This window comes from Leucopleurus acutus (genome assembly GCF_964270905.1).
Source record: "Leucopleurus acutus genome assembly, chromosome: 7".
Classification (NCBI taxonomy): domain Eukaryota; kingdom Metazoa; phylum Chordata; class Mammalia; order Artiodactyla; family Delphinidae; genus Leucopleurus; species Leucopleurus acutus.
The window spans coordinates 107185845-107205838 of record NC_139150.1 but is presented as its reverse complement, the minus strand read 5'-3'; the positions used below and the strand labels follow the sequence as shown (position 1 = coordinate 107205838).

Sequence of the window (19994 nt, the reverse complement as noted above, 5' to 3'; positions counted from 1 at the left end):
GAAGTTGTAGGGTGACCTTGGGCAAGTCACTTCCCTCTTTGGGTGTCAGGTTTTTCATCATTTTAAGGGTGCTTCCGGTTCTCTCATTATGGGACTCCAACACTGGCTCTGGGGACCACTGAGATGCCCATCTTACACAGTGAAATCAAGGCCAGAGTTCTAACCAAGCTTTCATAGCACGTGGAAGGCAATTTCTTAATCTAGACACAGAAGAGTCACTGGCATCCAGCACTCATATTTTCTTACAGCTCTACTAAGGTTTAATTTAACACAAGCTGTACACATCTGAAGCGTCAACTGTGGAGAGTTATGACATATGCCTTTACCTGGGAAGCTGTCATTGCAATTAAAATACTGAATATCGGGCTTCCCTGGTGGCGCAGTGGTTGAGAGTCCGCCTGCCGATGCAGGGGACGCGGGTTCGTGCCCCGGCCTGGGAAGATCCCACATGCTGCGGAGCGGCTGAGTCCGTGAGCCATGGCCGCTGAGCCTGCGCGTCCGGAGCCTGTGCTCCGCAACGGGAGAGGCCCCAACAGTGAGAGGCCCACGTACTGCAAAAAAAAAAAAAAAAAAAAAAAAAATACTGAATATCTCCATCTTTCCCAAAAGGTTCCGTGGGCCTCCTCAAAATCCACTTTCTCCCTTACTTCTGACCCCCAGACAACCACCGATCTGCTTTCTGCCACTATATAGATGACTTCGCGTTTTCTAGAATTTTATACAAGTAGAACCATACAGTGCGCACATTTTTTGGTCTTTGGTTTACTCAGCATAATGATTTGGGATTTAGCCCAGTGGTTGCACGCATCCGTAGTTTGCCCCTTTTATTGCTGAACAGTACTCCACTGCATGGACATACCACACCGTTTTTATCCTTTCAGTAGTTGATGATAAACATGTGGGTTGTTTCCAGCTTTTGCTATTACAAATAAGGCTGCTATAAACATTCTGAAACAAAGTCTCTGTGTGAACATGGGCTTTCATTTCTCCTGGATAAATATGTAGAAATTGAATGGCTGGGTCATAAGGTAGGTATATGTGAAACTTTTTAAGAAATTACCAAACTGTCTTCTTTTTTTCTTTAACATCTTTATTGGAGTATAATTGCTTTACAATGGTGTGTTAGTTTCTGCTCTATAACAAAGTGAATCAGCTATACACATACACACGTTCCCATATCTCTTGTATCATTTTACAATTCCATCGGCCTTGTATGAGAAATCCAGTTTCTCTATATCCTTGTCAACACTTGGTACTACCAGCCTGAAATTTTAGCTGTTCTAGTGAATACATAGAGGTATCTCCTTGTGGTTTTAATTTGCATTCCTCTGATGACTAATAAAGTTGAGCATCTTTTCATGTGCCTATTGATCACTCATAAATCTTTTGTAAAGTGCCTGTTAAATCTTTTGCCCAATTTTAAATTGAGTTGAGTTGTAAGGATTCTTTATATATTCTGGATAGAAGTCCTCTGTCTGACATATGTGTTTGCAAATATTTCCTCTCAGTCCCAATATGTGGTCTTTAGTTTTGTGAGTGTATACAATTTCAAGGAGTTTTACAGCCCTCTATTAGGTCATCCATGAGTCTGAGTCTTTGCCCTGGGCACCGGTGCAGAACATCAGCTCTAAGGTTTCAGGTCTGGCCAAAAGAGAATGATGCGGGTCCCATAACAGAAACAGGTCCAGTGAAGGTGGAGTACTTTTTGTGAGTAAGACAGTGTGTGTAGTCAGTTGAGTTTTAGGAGTTGGGAGTAAAGATAAACGAAAAGGTTTAGCAGAAAATGGATGAATGAGATTTCCACCCTCCCTACCTACTGTCTGGAGAAACTACAGCCAAGGGACTGGGCTTGCTGGAATCATCAAGGAAGAGCTGGTTGATTCTGCTGAGAGAAATGCAAATCAGGTTGCTAGAGGTGGGACGTATTCCTGGTTGAAGGCAGGACACTGAGTGAGTCCCCCATCTATGGATCAAGAGAGGATGGAGAAAGAAGAGACTGGGGACTGAAGAATGAGGGAGTGAATACCCCAACCAGAGAGAGGATGAGAAGGAGACCTGGAAGACAGACCGGGAGCCGGGATTGCTGTATTTGGCTTTGGTGACGTTGGCCAGGGACACATGTGCAAAAGTGGACTTGAAGGAAATGAAAGAATCTCCAGTGAAATGCGTAAGAGAGGGGATGAGATACTTGGGAGGAGGAGAAGAGGGTGGGGAAGGTCTTTTGCCCACGGGACAGGCAGGAGTGGGGACGAAGACCAGGGAGACTGGGAATTCGAAAGGGCGGAGGGATGAATTTGAGCAGCTGCTGTGAAATGTGCATTTTGGGAAAGAGAGCTGCTACTAGACGCCTGGTGGCAAGTTTTGATGTGAATCCAGTGTTATCTCTTCAAGAAAACTTCCAGTAAAGACCTCTGATGCACCTCAGAGTTTCTGGACTGGGATCTGTATTTATTCCGAATGCAACAGCAGCTGAGGCTGGCCTCAAGGCAGCCCTGTGTTTTTGTTTTGTTTTTTTTTTGCGTTACACAAAGCTTTGATGGTGAGTAGCTCAGAGACCTTGTCTATCTTGTTCTTTGCTTAGCAAGTGCCGGCACTTCCTCTGTTCCCATCAAATGTTGGTTGAATGTTATTGTAAAAAGCCTGTCATCCTGTATTGTCCTGTTAGACCTGCGCGGTCTCCTAGGAGTTTCGACTCGCCCAGGAAACAACAAGAGTCGGAAGCCGATGCAAAACGCAAGAGGTTTATTGAAGGCCGGTGCACCGGGGTTCCTTGGTCCTCACGTAGGAGGTCGAAGAAGGAACCCTTTTGGGCGCGAATATGTCAGTTTTATAGGTTCCCACTTCCCCGTATGTAAATTATAGATTTGGTTGTGTTCTCCTGCTGATTGGTCCCGGCTTAGGCTCGGACCAGAGAGGGAACTTGTCCCCAGCTGCCTGATTGGTCTTTGACAGACACCTTTTTTACATTTTGTTATCTCCCTCCTTCTCGGAAGGGGGCCGGACATCCTGGAAATTCACCCATTGTCTAAGAAGCCCCTATTGTCTGGAGAGTTCTTAATCATTAGCTGGAACAATGTCCCTCGAGTCCCACAGTCCGTGGGATAAGTGCAGGGGACCAGCTATCTCTAAAGGTGGCAGGAAGCCCTGGTCTCCAGGTTAGATATCTGTGCCCCATCTTCATCTTTTCTTCTCCACGTGACCACATGCCCTTTCTTATGTAGATTATTCAGTCCTTTCACTGTCCACAGGTTTGCTTATGTCCCCATTACCCTGCTCACCCCAGCAATCCAAGCTAACCATTTCCATCGTTAACCTTGCTCGAAGAGATGACTGCAGACTGCAAACAGCTTAAAGCACAGAGACTTCTGGAGTGCTACAGGAATTGTAGAATGTTAGCAACATTGAACACTGGGCTTCCCTTCAGTGAGATTTGTCACTCTGTCATTTCCTGTCCAATGCTGGCTTCCCTACCACAGTGCAAGCTCCAGAGAGACATTCACCATGCCTACCCGATCATAGTGATATGCCCGGACCTAGGGGCACTGTAGGTGCTTAATAAATGTGTGTTGACTGAGTGGCTTATTGACGGATGGCTTCCATGTTCCCCGTGGAAGAACCTCAGTCTAGAGGAGAAGGAGGAGCCTCCTCCCCTGTTCCATCGCTCTTCCAGGATCCAGGATAAAGAGCTGAGGTGCTCCCGCTACATGCGTACAAACGAGAAATCATGGGTTTTTACTCTGTAACTTTCTCTAGAGATTCCTTTGACCAAGGAGGACACAAAATTTGAACAAGTGTGACCAAATTCCTCAAAGAGTGAGTGATATCCGAACCCAGGTATCAGACCTGTGGGTCAGTGTCCTTGCCTTGGACAGTGTCCAGAGGCAGGGTGGCCCAAGGGCTCAGTCCACCTCCATCTAGACCAGACTGGTTTGGTGTGAATACAGCCCCACCTCCTCAGAGCCCTGTGACCTTGGGCCTTGGTTTCCTCAGTCTGTAAACAAGTCCCAGTGGTAGTACCTATTTCATAGGGTTACTCTGACTGAGGGGGGTTGACACTGAGCAGGGCCCCGTGGGGCTCCTGGGCACAAAGCCTTTCTGTGTCCCCCATTTCTTTGATTACAGGAAATAGGCTTCATTCAGCCTCCATGACCTTCCCTGAGTTCCAATGGGCAGATTCAAGCAGTTGTTAATCAGGGAAGGGAAGGGATGGGAGACAAGGGAGGAGCAGTCAAGAGAAACAATAGTGCAGCCTCGGGGCGGGGTCCTGGTTCCCCATCAATGGACACAACAATATCTATGAGCTGTTTTGCAGATACACCCTCCAGGTAGGAAAAGTTAACAGTTAACGATGGTATGCTTCCCACAAGCATGTAGAACCCAGACCAGCTGGAAGCAGAAGGTTGATGATGCCAACTCCCAATTACCTCACCACCAACCAATCAGAAGAATGTCCACAAGCTGATCACACCTTCTTTGAACCATTACTATAAAGCTTCTCCAAGGGGGGCGCAGTTTTTGGAGGCGCTAGCCTGCTGTGTTCCCTCTTTGCCTGGCAAAGAAATAAAGCTATTCTTTCGCTTTCCTCCTAAATTCTGTCTCCGTATTTCTATTTGGCACGGGTGTTCAGAAGCCGAGATTTCAGCAACAGGATCTTAATATGTATAAGAGTATTTACAAGGGCGGTTGACGTGTAGGAAGCATTACGCACATGGCAGCCTTTATTAACAAGGAGGGTTCCATGGTGTGTGTTCTGCCTGCCCCTCGGGGAGCCTGGAGGCCAGGGAATCTGAGACATTCCGGACTTCAGCAGCAAGGGAGCAGTAGAATTAGAAGCCAGGCCACTTGGGCTCCTGGGGTGCCCTGGGGGCTCCAACATGTCTACCCCCGAAACCGAGTGGGGCCTGGGCACGGAGGCCTCTTTTTGTCCCCCGTTTCTTGTAAGCAAGACTCCAGCCTCCATGACCTCCCCTGAGTTCCAAAGGGCAGATTCGAACAGTTGCTAATCAAGGAACCACCTGAGGCGAGATTAAAGGGACCAGAGAAGCCCGTCAAGATTAGGAGACGGACCAGCTGAGACCCTGCACACACCCTCATCTTGTCAGCAACCCCGCCCTTGAAGTACTGTTATAAAACTCCTCATCACATCCTCCTGGGTGGGGACACATAGTTTTTCGATTTAGGAGCCCACTGTGTCCCCTTTTGGCTGGCAAAGTAATAAAGCTATTCTTTTCTACTTCACCCAAAACTCTGTCTCCGAGATCTGATTCAGCACTGGCGCACAGAGAAGCTGAGCTTTCGGCATCACCCCCCTGCTCCCATCCACATTCTTAGCACTGTTCAGTCCGAGTGAACACCTTCCCTTCTCTGAGCCTCGGCTTCCTCATCTGAGCAGTGGGAGTGGTCCTCTCTGCCCTGCTACCTCTACAGGCAAAAGGGATGGGTGAGAAGGTGCTTTTCAACAGGAGGGGTAAAGGTTTCACAGTTACTTTCCAAACGAGCCGTGTTCGGGCGGGGAGGAATGGGGAAAGGATGCCAGCAGAGCTGTGAGTTGCAAATGCTCCTCCTGTGAGAAATTGCCGAGAATCTGCTTCTTAGGAAACCAGGTGACCTCGAGTGGCGGCCAGCAGTCCACTTCATGGGCTCCATCTGCGCCCACAGCGGTCGTGGCAGAGCGCCCAGGCCGGCGACACAGACACCCGGGCAGCCGGGAAGAGGGGGTGACATCTGCGCGGGGGCGGAAGCGGTGCGGCATTTATATTTGGAAAACAATATGCATTTGTCAGGGTTTGCTCTTTCTTTTCTAAATTCAGAACATTTGGGGAGAGAACAAGAGAGAGGAATATTGATTTCCGCTCCGGGAGAGGATGATGGATGGCAGAGACGGCAGGAAGCACGGACACTTCCTCACCTACCCCTCCCCATCAACTCCATCTCCGCGCCGCCTGGCTGCCGCGCCCCTCGCCTCCTTCCCTGGCTTCTGATCTGCTCTCACTCTCTGCCTTTCCTCCCTCGCGGCCAAAATGAAGTTGCGTCCAGGGTTAGAAGGAAAAACTCCACGTGCCCCACCCCACTGGACCCCTAGAAATTCCACCGAGGTGGAAGACCCCTGAATCTTGTTGGGTTTATTTCCCACCCCCAGGCTTTTTTTTTTATTTTTATTTTTTTGCGGTACGCGGGCCTCTCAGTGTTGCGGCCTCTCCCGTTGCGGAGCACAGGCTCCGGACGCGCAGGCTCAGCGGCCATGGCTCACGGGCCCAGCCGCTCCGCGGCATGTGGGATCTTCCCGGACCGGGGCACGAACCCGTGTCCCCTGCACCGGCAGGCGGACTCTCAACCACTGGTGCCACCAGCGAAGCCCAGGTGCTACTTCTTGCTCACTAGGTCCAGTCAGCATTACGTCCTAAGTGTAATGCACCAGTGCGCTATCGTGTGCAAGTGAATGGGGTCTTGTGATCAAGATCCCTGTGAACTAAACTATGACATAGGCCCAGAGAGTTGATATCCACCTGAGGTGGGACAGTAAAGGTGTAACGCTGGCCTTGTCAGCAGAGAACAAACTGCTTCTGGTGGATCTCACGGACAGGAATGCAGAAACAGGCATTCTTTCAGATCAAGAGCTGCATAGCGGATACTGGAAGAGATGTGTCACTTTACTCAAGCAATGAAATCACATCTGATACAGCAGCTGGAATTGGAGTCGCCACCTTGGCAAGCTTACAATAATCCTCTGTCATTCTCAAAGACCCGACTGTCTTCAGCCGAGGCCAGATGGGAGAGCTGAATTGGGGATGTGGTGGGAATCACCGCCCTTGGGTTTTTTAAGTACTTGATGATTGCACTAATGTCTGCAATCCCTCCAGGAATGCAGGGCTGCTTCTGTGGTTGACTATTTTCCTAGGTAGGGGCAGTTCTAGTTGCTTCCACTTGGCCTTTCCCATCATAATATCTCTTACTCCGCAGAGAAGGGAACCAGTGAGTTGAGAGTCAGCGTCCAGTAGTCCCTAAAAGGTCTGATTATTTCCTCTTCCCCAATGCACAGTTGGCAAAAGCCCGTGGGTCCTTTTGGGGAAGGCTGGGAGAGTGATTAACAGCATAAATATTCCATAGTGTACTAGGGTCCTTCATTCAAGGGGTTCTGAGTCTATAAAGTGGCTCCAGTCTGAGAATTAACAAGCCATGACTCTTGTTTTAATCATTCAAGTTAGACTCTTGTTCACTTGACCTATTTTCTGCTTACACAGAACAAGTAAGAATTAGTAGGCTTCCTGTCTATTTCACTTCTAGGAACCCCATGACGAGCTAGCCAGCCATGGCCTGCAGGAGTCAGGACATTCTGATTGCAGCATTGACCCTGCTGTCAGTCACAGGGACCATTCCCTCCTTGCCTTCGGGGCTTGAGTGCCACCTCTGGTCCCTGCCACCACGGGCCCAATCACTCTCATTGTGGTTACGTGTCCCAATTCCGTGACTGCAGTTCCCTCTCTGAAGTCTGGCCCACAGAGAAGAGCCAGGGATGCCAGGGCTTCCCTCTCAAGTTTATCTCTCACAGTTGTGGTGAAAGGCATGTCTTCTGGACCTTCCCAGGGTGGGTGAGTTTCAAATGACAAACTCACTCGAACATTCCCGTCCCCCTAAGTCATGGAATCCCTTTCTCTACATTAAACCAAAGCAGGTCTGGCAATTCTAATTCACTCACTGTAGGTCTCCTTTTGGCCATATTTCAGCCAAGCGGCGAAGCAAACTGTTAGAGCCCTTCCTTCCTCCCCAGGATGCAAAGTTAGATGCAGAATCCCTGCTTAGTGAGCCCGTGGCAATAAATGCCGCCCGATCCAACTTTCCGTTCCTTCCACGATTTATCCCACAGCCTTAATACCCATCCCCACACGTGTGGCCCGGGTTTCTATCTGCAGGAGTTAGAAAACGCAGAGGGTAGTGCACCTCCTCACGGGTCACGCTTTGTACCTCACTTTAGGGGCTGCTGGGACTTGAGTCTGCTCAGAGGTCTAGACGCCGAGAGCGGTGGTGGGGTCGACACTGGGGAGAACCAGCAATGCCTTGCTTGTCAGCTGCCTCAGGGGCGGTCATTACCCTTTCCGCAGGTAACGCAGGGTTAACACCCTGGGATGGGCGGGGGTGGAGAGGCCGCTTCTCCTGGGGACAGAGAGACTGCTGCCGCTGGCAGAGGAGATGTATGAGAATTTAGGGTTCAAGTTCCCCAGCTCCATCAGGGTCTTCCCACACACCCCCATTCCAACTTGCAGGATCCCATTCCTTCCCAGTCCGTGGCCTGGGTTTAGCAGGAGACACCCTGGGAGGCTGGGAGTTCAACTCGCATCGTAATTCAGTCAGTCACAGGGGGAGACTGCGGGTCTGATTTTCAGCCTCTCAGCCCTGTGGCTACAGCAGGTAAGGGTCTCCTTCAGGGCAGACACAGAAGCTTTCAGGTCATTTACGGGCCCTTGAGCTAGGAATTCGAATCCCTGAGCTCAAACTTTTCTTTCCCCACTTTGTCCAGTAACATTACGAGCAACCCGCCAATCTCATTATACTCAACAGTTTGAAAAAAATGTTTGCAAGTATCATACCCAGATCACCCAGGTCCTAGCTTCTTAACGCGTGTTGGATTAGGAGTTTCCAGTGATACTTCGCTTATCTCTCTTGCCCCGTCACTCCATGGACTGCCAGTGCTCTTTTTACTACCGGAAATAGACTCATTAGTGTCTTTCAATCTAATCTGACTAGAGAGCGAATTCTAGAAATCACAGCACCAATTCAGAAAATTCATCTTTAAGATTTTGTTTCTCTAGAACCACTCTCGGTCCTAAAATCTGTATTAGAGCTCTCTAGAGAAAGGTGTAAGGCAGCGTGTGTGTGTGTGTGTGTGTGTGTGTGTGTGTGTGTGTGTGTGTGTGTCTGGTGGGTGTCTGGGTGGGTGTATTTGTTATGAGGAATTGGATCATGTGATTAGGGAGATTGGCAAGTTCAAATCTGCAGTGTGGGCTGGCAGGCTCAACGCCCAGGAGAGCTGAGGGGCAGGTGGAGAGCCAGAGGCAAAAGTGCAGATGAAATCCACGGGCAGTCTGCTGGAGACATGCCCTCTTGCTTGAGGAGGCTGGGCTTTTTGTTCTTTTCAGGACTTCAACTAATTGGATGAGGCCCACCCACATTATGGAGGACAATCTGCTTGTTCAAAGTTCACCAATTTAGGGCTTCCCTGGTGGCGCAGTGGTTGAGAGTCCGCCTGCCGATGCAGGGGACACGGGTTCGTGCCCCGGTCCGGGAAGATCCCACATGCCGCGGAGCGGCTGGGCCCGTGAGCCACAACTACCGAGCCTGCGTGTCTGGAGCCTGTGCTCCGCAACAAGAGAGGCCGCGACAGTGAGAGGCCCGCGCACCACGATGAAGAGTGGCCCCCGCTTGCGGCAACTAGAGAAAGCCCTCGCACAGAAACGAAGACCCAACACAGCCAAAAATAAAAATAAATAAATAAAAAAGGAATAGCATCTATTTTATTATTTGTAGAAAACTAGCCTAAAACACCATGCAGGGCAGAGCAGCAACCAGAGCCCCGGGAATTCCGGAGCCTGAGAGCTCTTGGATTTTTGTCTGGGAGAGGCTACCGTTTTCTCAGCACTAAAGGGCCTTCCCTCTAACTCAGTCACCTTCTTGATCCAGGAGTGGTAGTTTTCTAACAAGGTGTATATTCCTGGAACGTTCTTCTGTCCACAACTCCTTCCCCAGCTGATGATGCCCACCTGGTACCACTTCTTGCCAGATTCTGTGGTACAGACGAGAGGACCCCCGCTGTCACCCTGTGGACAGAGAACACAGATCAGCAGCGAGTCCCATTTGAAACTGTCCACGTGAGGCAGAGCACAGCTCGCTCATGGAAGAGGGTTCATGGACCTCCTGACTCCGGGACGCCAAGGGGAATCACATCATCGCAGATCAACACCCACCCTATCGTGGCTGCATGCGGGGCATGTGCAGCACTCAGCCTGGCCCCAGGAACCGTGGTATGTAGAGCGTGGCCATGCACACGCTCCATGCACAGCACACAGAGAAGGAGCCGGAACACGGAGGACCCAGGCGGAGGAAGAGTGGGGACCAGATTAGCGGGTCTTAAATCAGAAGCTCTGGACAGAGCTGTAGAGGGAAGGAATGAAAAGAGGATGCGAGGAGTGCTGTTAGGCCTGTGGATGTGAACTGGGTCTCCTTTTTTTTTTTTTGCAGTACGCAGGCCTCTCACTGTTGTGGCCTCTCCCGTTGCGGAGCACAGGCTCCGGACGCGCAGGCTCAGTGGCCATGGCTCACGGGCCCAGCCGCTCCACGGCATGTGGGATCTTCCCGGACCGGGGCACGAACCCGTGTCCCCTGCATCTGCAGGCGGACTCTCAACCACTGCGCCACCAGGGAAGCCCTGAACTGGGTCTCCTTTGATGTTCTTCCGGAGGCGTGAGGGAGAAGGATGTCTCTTTTTAATTCTTTGCTGTGGGTGTTTGCAGGGGGCAAGTGAGCTAAGCTTTTCTGACTATGTGACCCCTCCAGGGTGGAATCACATGGGTCTATGACTCAGATGATTATCTATTAATATGGAAAGTATGTACCAAGTCCCCACCGTGTCCCTCACACATATATGGCTTCCTTTTGTCCATTTTAATATAGGGAAAATGAAGCTTAAGGAGGATGAAGGGCTTACTCAGGGTTACATGGTGTTGGGGCCAAAGTTGGAACCAGGTCTTCCTGATGCCAAAGCACATGTTCTTTCCCTCTGGGGAGCTATAATTGTTCAAGCGATCTTTCCTTCTCAGCGGAGAGATGGCCTCCTTTTCCATGGTCATCAACAGGACCGGGAATGGGACCTAATGGGAAGGAGGACAATCAACACTTCCCGGACATGATGTCCGAGGCCCGGCGTCGGTCCCCTGACTTTACCTTCTCATCCACCCCTTCATCCCACATCTCTGTGAGGTAGGTATTTTGATCCTCATCTTATCATTAGAAAATGGAAAGTCAGAAGAGATCTGCTCACTTCCACCGAACACATCTTCAAGGAGGAAAAACTAACTGTTAGGCACTTGGGATACAAGACCTTATGGTCTAGGGAGGGAGACAACAGTGCAAACAAACAGGATCAACTGCATTTTGTTTGAAGGATGAATAAGAATTTGACAGGAAGAGTGAGTGGGGGGAACTGATTGGAAAGGAATTAGGCAGGAGGTGGGGGGACTAGTTAAGAGGAGATGGGAGTGATAAGGACCTCAACCAGGGCACAAGACGGTCAGGAGGCAGGGGGGTGTGTTGAAACTGACACGATCTGGGGACTGGTGCCCCTGGACACGGGTGGTGAGTCCTAGTTCCAAGGTCATGGGGTAAAGTGCAGGGGAAGATAACGATGAAATCATGTTCAAGGGGAGTTTATGTTGACTGTGGGACACATCGCCAAGCAGAGGGATATACGGAGCGGAATTAACAGAGAGCTTGGAGCTCAAGGACACCCAGTAAGCGTGGTGCCAAAACCAAAACCACCCTTTCCAGTACGAAACATTGCCCTTAACGCTTGTCTGGTTTTTGTGGGTGTGTGCTTTTCTTTGCACGTGTTCTACTTCCAGGTCACGGGGCAAGAACCAACTCAATAGGATTGCCACTCAAAGAGCTCCTTCCGCAAGTGCTGTCTCTATCATTTTCTTCACGTTACGGTGGCATGAATGGTATAAAAAGCCTATTAATATGTTGATTGTCATTTCCTTACATAACAGGGAGAGAACTGTGCTTGGACCAGTAACTTCTAAGCCTCAGTTTCTGCGTCATTAAAATGGAGATAATACCAGCTACTTCCCAAGATTACTGGCGATGACATTTTTAAAATCTATACATCACTTGGCATAGGGTAAATGCTATGTAGTAAATGCTGCAGAAATGTATTAGTATTATTACTTTAGCCTTACGTACTACAAACATTATTTGTAAACTCAGGAAACAGAGATTCCCTTCTCGGACTGCTGGGACTCCAGAGGGGCAGCTGTAAATTCATGTCCTTTCACACATAGAGTCAATTTTTTTTCTCTTCCTTCTGGGAAGAAAGAAAGGATGTCTCAAAGGAGGGTCTGGCCTCAGCTAGCAAGGACTTGGGACTGATGACAGCCCACCTAAGGGGAACTTTCTTCCAAAGACTAAGGCTGGTAGCCAGAGACTTGTCTGGTTAGAAACGTACTGACCACATACTGACCACAGAGCCTCCTAAGTTCACTGCTGTGTTATTCACACCGCGTGATCACTTCTGTCCATTTTGGGTGAGAAGCAGATGACCTGGCTTCCAGCCTGGCCCCACTACCTCCTGGACCTCAGGCAAACCACTTAAATTCTAAATCCCTGTTTTCTCATCTGTTAAACGGGGCGAGTGAGACCTGCCCAGCCCATCTTACAGGATAGTGGAGAGAATGAAATGATTGAATATGTGTGAAAGAGCTACGAAGTTATTACGCTGTTTCGGATCCATTCAGATAGTGAAGAGAATGATCGATGATTAAAATAACCATGTTTTCTCATCTGTGAAACAGTTGCAATTAAATATTTTTATACATTTCTTTCTGGCGCTGGAGGTCTAAGATGCTATGGAGTGAAATAAGATTTTCAGGCAAGTGTCACGGGTCAAGATGGGTTCGAGATAATACCCTGGAAAGTAGCCCAGGACTGTGAAAACGCTCTGTGTGATAGTATTCGTGATGGCGCATATCATCATACACTTGACCATAGAATGGACGACACCAAGAATGAACGCTAACATAAACTATGGACTTTGGGTCATTGTGATGTGTCAATGTAGGTTCATCAGTTACAACACATGTACCGCTCTGATGGGGACGTTGATGGTATGGGAGATGATGCATGTGTGGGACAGGGGGTATATGGAAAATCTCTGTATCTTCCTCTCAATTTTGCTATGAACCTAAAACTGCTGCCTCCTCACCCCCATAAAATAAGATCTTTAAAGAAAGTTGCTCAGGTTGTTATCAAAGCCAGCTTGGCATCCCCATAACCAAATGGCCCAACAGCCCAGCTGGCTGCCAGCTCTCTCTCTTTTCTTTTTTTTTAAGATTTTTTTTTTTTTGATGTGGACCATTTTTAAAGTCTTTATTGAATTTGTTACAATATTGCTTTTGCTTTATGTCTTGGTCCTTTGGTCACGAAGCATGTGGGTCCTAGCTCCCCTACCAGGGATTGAACCCACACCCACTGCACTGGAAGGCGAAGTCCTAACCACTGGACCACCAGGGAACTCCCTGGCTGCCAGCTCTTAACCCCCCTCCAAGGCAGCCTCTGTCAAGGTCTCTCTCGGATGTCCCCTCCTCTAGGGCTACTGTAACTGACAGGCAGTTTCCAGCTTCCTTGGAAGGTTCATCTCTTTGGCAAACATCTGTTGAGTACTCTTCATGCCAAGCACTGTGCTAGGCACTGGGAATCCAACCACGAATAAGACAAAATTTCGCTGGAGTTGAGAAGAAAGATAAGAAAACTGTGCAGCATTGCAATGCCTGTTTCTCAGATGCTTGCTGGTCCTTCACAAGAAGTATTGCATTGCTAGCTTGGGACATATTTGATTTTATAGTTTGCTGGACGGTGTCACTTATTTTTTTTAAGTTGAACTTTGTGTTTTCATAGTGTAACCTTAGGGGATTACAAACAGGAAAAGCGCTGGAAAGAGTAAACCACAAAATTCCATTGATTTGATTTTAATTTGTATTTTAAGTACAGCATGATCTTATTGCTATTGCTTTGAACATATTTAAATGTTTCCATCATAAAATTATAATTTCCCTTCATTAAGTGATTATATGTTTTATTCAAGTTTGCTAAGTTTAAAAGTGTGATTTTATTTTTAAAGGCAATTATTTTTAAACCCTAGGGGACTTTCTGCCTGGCTTACCTGGATTTAAGTGATGATAATATTACATAATTTCAGAAAACTTCCCTTGCCTGGATCACTGTCAGCTTATTCTCAGCAATAGAAAGCTTTCTAAACAGAAAGCAAAGCTCTTCACTTCACAATTTTTTTCTTAAAAAAGGCTTAAAACGATAACAGCACATTTATTTATAGCACTCAAGTAATAGATGATTAATTTTAGCAGCTTTCATTAAAGTACATTTTGATAGGGGAGGGATTGGAGCAAAAATCCTAGACTCCAGATGGTAGATCCAGCCATTGAAGCAAAGGGGACAGAAAATGTCATCAAAGATGACACTTGATTGTTTCAAGTGTTGCTGCAGTTGGTTTCGGCCATTTGAACATGGGATGGTGATGAATGAAAAAGACTGAAAGGATAGGTGTGAATACTGATGAGGGTGAGCAGCCTGGGACAACCTCTAGTCTCCCACGCGTGGCAACCCTGCCCTAGTGACCTGCTCTGCTCACCTCTCCACACTCAACCCTTGTTACCACTGGCTTCTGAAATATTGAAAGTTCCCTGAACACAAGATACTTTTTTAAGCCTCCGTGATTTTCCCCCAATTCTCCCTGGAATGCTCTCTTTCCAATCATACTATTAAATGTTGTTTTCCCCTTTTCTTTCTTTCTTTCTTTTTTTTTTTTTTTTTTTGCCGTACGCGGGCCTCTCACTGTTGTGGCCTCTCCCGTTGCGGAGCACAGGCTCCGGACGTGCAGGCTCAGCGGCCATGGCTCACGGGCCCAGCCGCTCCGCGGCATGTGGGATCTTCCCGGACCGGGGCACGAACCCGTGTCCCCTGCATCGGCAGGCGGACTCCCAACCACTGTGCCACCAGGGAAGCCCTCCCCTTTTCAATTGACGTTGGAGCCCTTTGTCTCCTGCTCCAGTATGAATTGGCTACTCCCTAAGTCTGTGGCATGGCTAGGATCTGAGATCTTCATTTAACCATTACTATTGGGAAGCTTTGTCTTCTCTTTGTTTTTTTAAGTTTGATATAACTGTAGATTCACGTGCAGTTGAAAGAAATAATACAGAGAGATCCCATGTACCCTTTACATGTTTCCCCCAATGATACCATCTTGTAGAACTACATATAGTACAATAGCACAATTGGGGTATTAACATTGATGCAGTCAATACACAGAACATGTCCATCGTCACAAGGATCCCTCATGTTGCCCTTTTAATGCTATATCCACTTCCTTCTACCCCTAAACCCTCCTTAAGCCCTGGCAACCACTAAGCTGTTCTCCCTTTCTATAATTTTGTCATTTCAAGGATGTTATGCAAATGTCCATTGACAGAGGAGTGGATAAAGATGTGGTATATATATACAATGGAATATTTCTCAGCCATAAAAAATAACAAAATAATGCCATTTGCAGCAACATGGATGGACCTAGAGATTGTCATACTGAGTGAAGTAAGTCAGACAGAGAAAGACAAACATCATATACTGATTATACGTGGAATCTAAAAAACTGGTACAAATGGTACAAAACAGAAATAGAGTCACAGATGTAGAAAACAAACTTATGGTTACCCGGGGGGGAAGCGGGGCGGTAGGGAGGGATACATTGGGAGATTGGGATTGACACATACACGTTGCTGCATATAAAATAGGTAACTAATAAGGACCTACTGTATAGCACAGGGAACTCTTCTCAATACTCTGTAATGACCTACATGGGAAAAGAATCTAAAAAAGAGTGGAGATATATATATATATAACTGATTCACTTTGCTGTACAGCAGAAACTAACAACAATATAAATCAACCATACTCCAATAAAAATTTTCTAATAAAGAATGTTATGTAAATGGAATCACACAGTGTGGGACCTTTGGGGGTCAGCTTGTTGCACATAGCATGAGTCTCTGGACACATTCACGTGGTTGCATGTACCAATAGTTTGCTTCTTGTAACAGCTGAGTGGTATTGCATGGAATAGATGCAGTGTATTTAATTATCAGTGTATTTAATTATCCACGTCTTCCAGGACACTTGTTTCCAGTTTTGGTCTATTATGAGTAACTCTGCTATAAACACTCCTGCACAGGTTTCTGTGTGAACACAAGCCTTCATTTCTCTGGAATAAATGCCCAAGAATGGCGTTTGCTGGGTTATATGGCAAGAGCACGTTCAGTTTTTAAGGAAACTATAAAATTGTTTTCCAGAGTGATTAGACTATTTTAAACTCCCCCAAGCAATATACGAGGGATCCAGTTTCTCTACATTCTTATCAGCATTTGGTGTTCTTACTATTTTTTTATTTTTTAATTTTAGCCATTCTGAGGTGTGCAGTGATACCTGGTTGTGGTTTCAATTTGCATTTGCTTGAAAGGCTAATGATGTTGAACGTTGTTTCATTTTCTTATTTGCCATCTGTATATCCTCTTCAGCCAAATGTCTGTTCTTGTCTTTTGCCCATTTTTGTATTGGATAGTGCGTCTCTCTACAGTTGACTGCAAGAGCTCTTTATAGAGTCTAGGTATAGTTTCTTTGTTGGATATTATCTTCCAGTCAGTAGCTTGTCTTTTCATCCTCTTAATATGGTCTCTCATGAAGGAAGTTTTTAATTTTGATGAGGTCCATTTGATCAATTTTTCCTTTTATGAGTTGTGTTTTTGGTGTTACTCTATGTCCCAAAGACTTTCTATCTTTTTTTTCTAAAAAAATTTTGTAGTTTTACATTTAAGCGCATGATCCATTTTGTTTTAATTGAATTTATTCTAGGAATTAATGGTTCTCAATTTTTAAAAAAAGATTCTTTACTCAGACTTTTAGCTTTATTTTTCCTTATCCTATGTGTATTAATACATGGAATCCATGTATATTAGTGAAACCCTCTACTCTATTACAGATCCTGTCTTGAGTAATAGGTTATGAGACTTGGGTTCTCATATGAATCTTCTGTTTTAACAGGCCTCTTATGAAACTGGAGTCAGGGAAGGGGGATGCCAACTCCTTTCCACTGAATTGGGGTGGAAGTCTTGACCCACCACTCAGGCCAGCTATGACACCAAGGGGAGGAGCAGGGTGCCGCTACCGCTGGGTGGGAGCCCAAGCTCTTCAGGTGGCCTCCACTGACATTGAGGGGGACAGGGGATGGATCATTATGACTAGATTGTACTTAAAGTCCTGGCTTTCCACTCAGCCTCCTCTGACACCACCATAGTGGGCAGGGGGAGGGGGGGAAGGTGAGATTGTCCACTCGACCTTGGTTGCTGGGGTAGGAGCACTGTGGGGCTTCTCCTGGTGTTTTGCTGGAATAGAATGATTATTGTTTAAAAGTTTCCACCTTGTTAGGTTGCCCTTTTCCTGGTCCAAAGAGAGGAAGGCTATCTTGTTTTGTTTTGTTTTGTTAGTTTGTCTGTGCCCATGGCGTTTTCCCCCCAGCTGCTCCCAGGAGATGCTGAGCTGTTATGTACTACCATCCAGGCTGGGATATAAGAGGCAAAAAGAAAACCCAAGGAATTCACTGCTGTGTCATTCCTTAAGTATTAGGATATTTGTTACCAATTTCATCTTCTCTTCACATTTTGGAGCCTTTATTTTTGTTTCACAATATAATGTCCAGTGCTTTTAGCTGTATTTAGTGGAAGGGAGCAACAGAAATGTGTCTACTCCATCTTGTCCAGAACCAGAAGTCCCAATCGTCTGGTTTTGTTTTGTAATGTTTTAAACTATCCAGAATGTGGGGAAAACACAGGGCTCGTGTGACATTGATTCTGTCTCTCTCTGTGGTCCTCGTGATGTACCTCACAGCCCTTCTGTGAGACAGCCTTTTCATTGCTCTGCAGAACATTTAACATCTGCACTTAGAGTTTTATACCAGTGACCAGATCCACTGCCCAGCCAATGAGTAGGACTAAGTGGGCTCCCCAGGGTGATCCTTCCCATCCTCAGAGCCAGAGGAAGCTAATTTATGAGGGGTTTTCCCCTGTTTCTTCTACTATCAATCAAAAAGTGCTTTTCTTTTTAAATTTTTGTGTTAATTTTAGTAAAGAGAAGCTAAGCTACCAGACTTGTCTTCAGCGAAACTCACAGGCATGGTCCAATACACTATGATTGTTTACCCAACTGCCTGCCCAGGAGACTGTGGGCTCCTTTAGGCAAGAGACCATGTCTCATCAATTGTTGAATCCCAGGGTTGAGTGCACTCAACAAAGGTAGCTAAAATTAATAAAGTAAAATAATTCCTTGTATGGATCTCAAATCTTCCTTGGCTTTTTGTTTCTTAAAGAAGTCTCAGAAATGGAAAAAGTCTTGGGGGCCTACCTGGAGAAGACCAGAAATATTTATGCAGGGTTGCTGCATACTGACTTCCAGGCAAGCACTGATATTCCAAGGACCTGACAGTAAGTATTCCTGAATCCATGTCCCCACTCCCGTATCTAAGCCTGATTTCCGCACATTTTCCAAACTCTTACTGTCTGTTCCCCATGGAGAGAGGATGCCTTTACCCTGGCAGCCCGAGGGGATGGAGGGGATGCGTCCAAGTTACCTGGCAAGCATCGTAGGTCTCGTTCTCGAATCCAGCACACAGCATATTTTTGGTAAGTCTTGGAAATTCCTTTAAACACTTCTCCCAATCCACGATGGTCATGGGCACTTTCAGCAGCTCTGTTTCCATAGGCTGTTTGAGACCTGACCCATAGAGAAGGCCCTTTAGAAAAGTCACTGGACAGGAGCCCCAGTGCCAATAAGGCAGCTGACGTGCCCTAGACCAACCTGCCCAGTGTCCCGCCAGCCACACATCCACCTTTTTTTTCACATTTTCACAGACCCTCCCTCTCCGTGTCCTTCCAGTAATCCCTCGCAATTTACTCGCTCCACCACCCCAGGCTCTTCCAAACAAGTCCCCACCTACTTGAATTATCCCTCCCATTCAAAATCATACTCCTGCCTCCAAGAAGACTTCCATCTTGGCTCCAACAGCGCTACAGACTTGACTTCTTAGAACTGGCTTTCGATCGGTTCTCAGCATAATCCTACCTCTTCAGCATATTTGCCTCTCGTTACTTTCTGTTATGTGAGTGTGACGCCTCTGACACAGGGCCGCTGAAACTGGGTTTGCACTCCCAGTGAAAAAAGCTTTCAGGTCCCCCAGACAAAGCTAGGTTGGTTGAGAGTTTTTACAGGGGGTTAGTCAAGTCCCTTCCTGGACTGCCAGCTTCCGGGAATTTGTTTGGACTTCTCTCCATCTCATTAACTCCTACCACATGGAGATTTCAAAAGACTTCTCCACACTGAGTGTTCTTAATCGTGCAGGCACCCATCTGCCTCTCCTCACTTCTAAATTCTGAGTCGTGCCCAGAGCCCTGAATCAGTGTTACACCAGTTGCCCTCTAGTTACCAAACTCCTGAAATACCTACCATCTCTTAGACCCCAGGTCATTGCAAAGCATCCCTAAGGACCTGGAGTCTTGTTCAGGCCTGAGCTAGCGCTGTGCTATTCCCGTCCCTCCCCTACCAACTTTGTTGAGTTTTCTTTGGGAACAGTCCAGCAGGGCTTTCATAATCCCTTTATTACCCTGGTCAGGTTCCTCTTATTTTGGCCAAGTAACAATGTAACAACAAGTAACAACAACAGATTCATTTCTAAGAATGGCTGGGCAACACTCCAGGACCATCTAAAGTCTAGGCCAGGGCAGGTGTCTTGAATGCCTGTAGGAGCCAGGTGGGAAACATCAATGCGTGAATCAGGGAGATGTGAGAGAGCAGAGCAGAGAGCCCCTGGCCAACTGGAGGGTTTATATTCAATGAAACAAACGAGACTGCCATGTGATGGCGGGACAGGACCACACCCAGGGATGGCCCACACCTGGCATCTCAGCCCGGGGCCTTGGGGGATGTTTCCTTCGCACCTGGAAGAGGCTGAGATCAGGCCTCTGTGCGTTCCTGGTGTGCAGGGATTTGCTCCAATGCAAGCCCCTCTCTCCTCCCTCCTTCCTCAGCCCTCTCCCCTTTCACCCTCTCCCCTCTCCTTTAGGTTTACTGGCCCATCCTCAGACGCCCGTGATGTGGCTCTTCCCCCAGGTGCT

At 47.2% G+C, this 19994-nt stretch overlaps 1 protein-coding gene across 2 annotated transcripts in view; it reads right to left on the bottom strand.

Annotated features, from left to right (window-relative positions):
• Positions 1-5770: 5770 nt before the first annotated feature.
• The window catches only part of PRSS55 (serine protease 55), a gene marked incomplete at its 3' end in the record, with an annotated part of 55311 nt that continues 41087 nt past the window's right edge, over positions 5771-19994 (bottom strand). Inside the window, exons 3-5 of one of the 2 annotated variants that reach the window (XM_082843615.1) lie at positions 18455-18597; positions 9663-9812; positions 5771-5800 (exon numbers count right to left, since the gene is read on the bottom strand). In XM_082843615.1, coding sequence (XP_082699741.1) covers positions 5780-5800; positions 9663-9812; positions 18455-18597 — 314 coding nt within the window. Of the gene's footprint in view, positions 5801-9512; positions 9813-18454; positions 18598-19994 lie in introns of those variants that run through there. The other variant, XM_082843616.1, reaches the window with a different exon arrangement.